This window comes from Carlito syrichta, unplaced genomic scaffold, assembly GCF_000164805.1.
Source record: "Carlito syrichta isolate Samal-C Ts95f unplaced genomic scaffold, Tarsius_syrichta-2.0.1 Scaffold311628, whole genome shotgun sequence".
Taxonomy (NCBI): domain Eukaryota; kingdom Metazoa; phylum Chordata; class Mammalia; order Primates; family Tarsiidae; genus Carlito; species Carlito syrichta.
The window spans coordinates 221625-228101 of record NW_007255724.1 but is presented as its reverse complement, the minus strand read 5'-3'; the positions used below and the strand labels follow the sequence as shown (position 1 = coordinate 228101).

Genomic DNA, 6477 nt, shown 5'->3' with positions numbered 1-6477 from the left:
TTCATTTAACTGTCAAAGATGTAATGAACTGAGCCATTAAAAACTGTAAGTGCAGACATTAGCAACCTCACCTCTAGTGTCTTTTGGAAGTGGAGACATGTGTGGGTGTTTTGCCTTAACTTGGTAGGTCATCTCAAACACCTCTGTTAGGGGTCAGGTTGTACATAGAAACACCTGGAACTCAAAAGGTGAGCCTTAACTCTTTCCTCATTTCTTCAACTGTTTTGTCTGAGTCACTCTGAAATATGAATTTCCTTTTTTTTTTTTTTTTGAGTCAGGGTCTCACTCTGTCACACAAGCTGGACCTCCTGGGCTCAGGCGATCCTTCGACCTCATCATCCCAGGTAGTTGGGGACTCTAAGCACGTACCACCATGCTGGAATTGTGTGTGTGTGTGTGTGTGTGTGTGTGTGTGTTGCCCAGGATGGGCTCCAGCAATCTACCCTCCTCGTGTCCAGATGCCCAAGGCTCTAACCCAGTGCTACCACCATGGAATTTGAGGCCAGCTTTCCAGGACTTCTAATTATTTCAATTTGTGTTGTGATACCTTTTATACCTTTCTTTCGTTTTGAATGTTCTATTATCTACCTATCTACTTATTTTTCTAGAGACAGGGTCTCGCTATGTTGTCCAGGCTGGTCTCAAACTCCTGGCCTCAAGCGATCCTTCCTCCTCAGCCTACCAAGTAGCTGAGACTACAGGTAGGTGCCACCATGCCCTGCTTCCATTTTTTATCTCCTAGTGATGAAGTTGATAGTCACATTTTTATCATACCAACCACTACAGGGGCGTAAGGGTCTGAGGGGAAAAGTCCCTCAGAAACACCTGTGTGCATCTGAAGCCGCAATTTTTTTTCAAACAAAAATGCCCCTCCTCCCCCAGATCCTCACAGCCAGGTCTTTCTCATCCTTCTGGATTCAAATGTCACCTCATTAGAGAAGCCCTTCCTGATCCCTCCCTAAATAAGAGACTCCTCCCTGCCCACCATTTCTGTCTCATTACCTGTTCCATGCTCTTCTAGGAATGTTCTTCCAACATGTAGTCATTGTTTGTTATCTATTGCTCCTAAAATAGCAGCTCTGTGAGAGCAGGAGGATTTTCATTTCTTTTAATCACTGGAGTGTCCCATGTGCCTAGAACAGGGCCTGGCACACAGTAAGCACTCAATAAATGTTTTTTGAATGAACGGACAAGCAGGGTATGTGGCAAAACCTCAACTCAGGCCAGGTGTGGCAGTTCACGCCTGTAATCTCAGCTACTAGGTAGGCTGTGGTACAAGGATCACCCGAGCCCCAGGCTGTGGTGAGCTGTGACCATGCCACTTTACTCCAGCCTGGGTGACAAGAGTGAGATGGCAATACAAATCTTTTTTTTTTTTTTTTAAGTCAAAACTTCTGGGGGGGGAACCTCCAACTCAGAGAAGCATAAAATCACCAGGTCAGCATAACAGCACTCACCAGGAACTGAGTTCTGGGAAAACATTCCTTTTCCAGACCCACGAACAGGATGGAAGAGAACAGAGGAAGAAAATGCGTTAGGTTTAGCCAAACGGCTCACGAAGAAATTTAATCGATCACAGTGAGACATCCAGGCTGTAGAAAACCTTCTACACGGTGGCTGACACGGTGACACCCGCACCCAAAGCCGCCCGTGTGCACCATGCAGCCACGATCCTCCTGAAAGCACAGCACACCGTTCAGTCCCTGTGAGTCATCTCGGTCCTTAGAGATGGCGTATCAGAGACAGTGGGCTCCACAGAGAGCCCAGAGTACAGTGGCTGAGCAGATGCAGCAATCAGGGTTTGCAAACATAAATAGATTCACATGTATCGGCAATAATGGCTTCCCCAAATATACACAGTGCAAACATACAACAAGCCCTGCTGTCTGTACAGGGACCTTACAACATGGTTTCCTGCAGGATGAGACGAAGTATTCCGGCCTTGGCAGTGACCCGTCGAGAGGCCTTTCTGATGTTTCCACTCAAGAATCAAGGGAGGCTGCCACCATTCTTGGGCTGACAATACGGCAATCATGTTTGTGGCAATCTTAGAAGGATTTCCCGTTTCAGAAGTCCCACCCAATGACCCAGACTGAAGGATTTGCTTTATTTCTTTAGAGACAGGGTCTCACCGTGCTATCCAGGCTGGAGTGCAGTGGCACCGTCATAGCTCACTGCAGCCTCCACCTCAGGCACCCAAGCAATCCTCCCACCTCAGCCTCTTGAGTACTGAGACCATAGGTGTGCGCCAGCTACTTTCGTTTTCTAGAGAGGATGTCTTGCTATGTTTCCCAGGCTGGTCTTGAACTCCTGGGCTCAAGTGATCCTCCCACCGCAACCTCCCAGAGTGCTGGGATTACAGGTGTGAGCCAACGCACCCAGCCAGAGGTTTCCTTACGAGGCTGCTAAGTGCCACACACGTTTTGGACACGCTCCCACCAGGACAAGATGAGAACATGAATGGCTCAGAGGCATGTGCACAGAGCGGAACCAGCAGCTGGGCAGACAAAATGAAAAAGGAAATGGCTATTCCAGACATGCACGGGCATGGTTTTGAAGTCCTGGTCAGCCACCCTCCCCTCTCCACAGGATGGCCCCCCTCGCCCCAACACGGGCCTTCCCCAGCCTGGGACCCCTTCCCGATACCCAGGACAGAAGAGCGCAAAACAGTGACGCATGCTGAAAGGACACAGCACGGACCCCTGGGAGTACAAGAAGACAAGGGAGCGGGAGGGGAGGGGTGGAGGCCTGAGAGCACAGGTGACAGGTCCCACACGCAGGGTCACAGGCATGAGGCACTTAATAAATACGCAGAGTGACCGGTGACTCGGGCAAGTGGACTGGTCTCGGCCGTGCCACTCCAGGATTCACCCAGACCCGTCGAGACACCAGCAGCACCACCGTCCCGGCTGCAGGAGGCACAGACCAGCTCAGAGGACACAGGGTGGGGCCTGGCCTGGGGTCCCAGGCTGAGGCTGACTCCGCGGCCTCACAAGGCTTGTGCAGTCGAGGTAAACACATTGACTCCTGAGATTCGGGCAGGCCTGGGGTCAGCGGTGGCACCTGCCATCTTGTGTTCGAAGACACCTGCTCCTCCAGCCGAGTCCCTGTCCTCTCTGCCTCCGTGTGAGGATCGAGGCCAGTGGAGAGAAACGGAGGTTTCACCCCTTTGTCAGGGCTTTCCTCTTTCATGTGACCAGAAAGAACCCCAGATTCCCAGCAAAGCTGCTTCTTGGGTGCCGCCCCCGCCTGTTCTGCTCACAGAGGAATAAATATATAACACAGAGCTCTGGCAGACAGGCCCGGTGCGGCCTCGGTCCCTTGTTCTTGCACAAAGCAGGCGCCCATCAGGGTCTCAGGAAGGTTCTGGGCTGGGCGGTGGACGGTCAGTCAAGGGTCTGGGAGAAAGCTGTCCATCCTGCCCCTGAGTGGCAGCAGGTTCCCAGGAGGGACAGGCTTGAGGGGTCAGGCCGCATCATCCTCCAGGCTGATCATCTGTCTCTGTCAACAATGGGCAACATGAGGAAACATAGCCCAAGGCTGCCCTCCTCTCCCCTGGCCAGGGAGCGACCTCCACCCTGGCCCCCGCCGCCTCCTGCCCTCAGCCCCGCAGCTGCCAGAGGGCGCCTGTGAGCACCTGAGTTAGCCACTGCCCTGCTCTGCCCAGAACCCTCCATGGCTCCCACAGCCGTCAGGACAAAAACCACGTCATCCCCGGTGGCCCACAAGGGCCTGCACGACCCACCTCGTTACCGTCTCCCCTCGCCCAACCCCCTTCCTCCAGTCCCACCAGACACAGCCCCCATTCAGGGCCTTTGAACGGCTGTTCCCTCAGCACACCACACGCTGCCCATGTGGAAAAGCCCACCCTGCTCCCTTGTCTAAAAGCTGCAACCCGTCGCTCCTGGCACCGACAACACTTCCATGGACTTCCGACTTTCTTTTGCTGCACCGTCTGACTTACGTGCTCTCTGCTTCTCTAACGTCCCTCTCGCCACAAAGGCCCGAGGCCCGCCCCACCAGGAGAACGGCCCGAGGCCCTCCCCCACCCAGGAGAATGGCTCATGGAAGGGTCCCGCCAGTGCTGTCCCTCACGCTGAGGCCCGGGGAGCCTCTGCCCACCTCCCTCCGGCCTCCCTCGGAATCTCGGGCCTCCTGCTGGTGGGGCCCCCGGAGCGGGGCTCACCGAGGGGTAGGTGTAGCCGTCCTGGCTGTGGCAGATGTGGACCTCGTCCTCTGTGGTCTTCTGGTACACAGGGTTGTCGAAGTTGATGCTGTTGATGCTCCGGAGCCGCCAGTTCTTCCAGAGGAGGAAGGCCCCAAAGCAGAGGAGGGCCAGCAGCGCTGTGGGGAGAGGCCGCCTGTCACGCGGTGCCTGCAGCTGGGCCAGCTCCACAGCAGGGAGGCGTCAGCATCACGGGGTGCCTTGGACTCCTGGCCCTCTTTTTTTAAAAAATATTTCCTTGTAGAAACGGGGTCTCACTTTGCTGTCCTGACTGGTCTCAAACTCCTGGCCTCAAGTGATCCTCCCGCCAAGGCCTCCCAAAGTGCTGGGATGACAGGTATGAGCCACGGTGCCTGGCCTATTCTGAATTTAAAGCAGAACTCACTCATTGTAAAAAAAAAATCTATCTATAAGCATGGCAAATCTCTAACTCAAAGGCCAGTGGGTCAGCCTCACTGAGAAGCAGCAGCTGACTGCTGTCGTTCCTTCCAGGTTTCCTTCCAAGGTTAAGGGTGAATGGAGCTGTGACTTTATTAGAAGTGGGAATTTTCTTTACATAGGGGGCCACAATTCACTCTTTTCTTCTATTGTTTCTAATTTTTGTTTATGTGTTTATTTATTTATTTTAGAGATGGGGTCTCACTCTATCACCCAGGCTGGTCTCAAACTCGGAGCCTCTATTAATTTTCCTGCCTCAGCCTCCCAAGCAGCTGGGGCTATAGGCATGAGCCACCATCCTCTTCTGTTTTAACGGGAGTTGGGGGAATGTTTCTTTGCATCAATAATGGCAAGTTGGCTGGCTGGGCACAGTGGCCCATGCCTATAATTCTAGCACTCTGGGAGGCCAAGGTGGGAAAATTGCTTGAGGTCAGGAGTTCAAGACCAGCCTAGGCAACATAGTGAGAACCCATCTCTAGTGGTACCTCTGCACCGCCCTCTTCTCTGAGTTGTTAGGGGCACCAGCCTGGCTGAAGGGGCAAGTACAGACTCAGTCTGGTTGGTCCAAGATTCTGCCCAGTGCCCAGAAATGAGTAGAGACTCAGGCTCTGCCGGAAAGACCCAGGGTGGGTGTCACCATGCAGACCCAAGGGAGGCAAGGGTCTCACCTGCCATATGTGTCAACCTGCAGCTACAACTGCTGGACACTGAAATGCAGGCCAGTGGTCTCTGCTAGGTGTAAGGGACACCTCAGAGGATCCTCCAGAGAGGGGATTACAGGCTGAGCCACTGAGCCTGACCTTTTTTTTTTCTTTGAGCCAAGAGTCTCACTCTGTTGCTCAGTCTGGAGTGCAGTGACACAATTACAGCCACTGACGCCTCGACCCCCTGGGCTCAGTAGATCCTTCCACCTCAGCCTTCCAGGTAGCTGAACTACAGGCACACACCACCATGCCCAGCTAATTTTTTTAAAGATGAGATTATGCCAAGTTGCCCAGGCTGGTCCCAAACCCTCCTCTCGCCTCTGCCTTCCAAAGTGCTGAGATTACAGGCGTGAGCCACCACGCGCAGCCTCCCTCCTTTTATATTAAAGACAAGGTCTCATCCTCCTTTCCAGGCTGCAGTACAGTGGTGTGATCATGCCCCACTGCAACCTTGACCTCCTGGACTCAAGTGATCCTTCTGCCTCAGCCTCCCCGGTAGCACAAACCACCACGCCCAGCTAATTTTTTACATTTCTTTTGGTAGAGACTAAGTCACAAACCCCTGGTCTCAAGCAGTCCTCCCACATCAGCCCACCATAGTGCTGGGATTACAGACATGAGCCACCATACCCAACCCAAAGGGCTCCCTACGAGAGAACCAATTCGTCAGAAGGCTCACACGACTTCCTTGGGCCTCGGTGAAGCCTTTCTGGGAGCTCAGGACCCAGCTCCACAGCCCCTCTGTCCCATCGCTGTCCAATTTTGTCATCATCAGCCTCGGAGAGGCGAGAGGTTTCCACCTTCCATGGCTGTTTCCCCAGCCACAGGGACACAGGGGTGGGGAGGACACTTGGCAGGGCCACCTCCTTCCCAGGTGCAAAGGTGGAAATGAAGTCACTGTAGGGTGCCAGGGCCCAGGTGAGCTGAGACCGGCCGTGCTTACCAGTGGGCAGGACGATGGACAGAGCCCCCACACCCTGAGGCTTCTCCACGTTCTCCTGGCTGGCCATGTCACCCAGGGCTGCAGGAGAGAAGGACTGGTGAGGTCTCGGTTGGAAGGGAGGGCCGTGAGAAGCAGAGACAACAGCTACACCCAGGAAAACGCCTGAT

The 6477-nt window shown here is 53.9% G+C and overlaps 1 protein-coding gene across 1 annotated transcript in view; it reads right to left on the bottom strand.

Annotated features, from left to right (window-relative positions):
- Window positions 1–3451: 3451 nt before the first annotated feature.
- Window positions 3452–6477, bottom strand: part of LDLR (low density lipoprotein receptor) — a 34769-nt gene continuing 31743 nt past the window's right edge. Inside the window, exons 15-17 of the mRNA XM_021717971.1 lie at window positions 6311–6388; window positions 4187–4344; window positions 3452–3501 (exon numbers count right to left, since the gene is read on the bottom strand). Coding sequence (XP_021573646.1) covers window positions 3466–3501; window positions 4187–4344; window positions 6311–6388 — 272 coding nt within the window. The 3' untranslated portion in view covers window positions 3452–3465. The remainder of the gene's footprint in view (window positions 3502–4186; window positions 4345–6310; window positions 6389–6477) is intronic.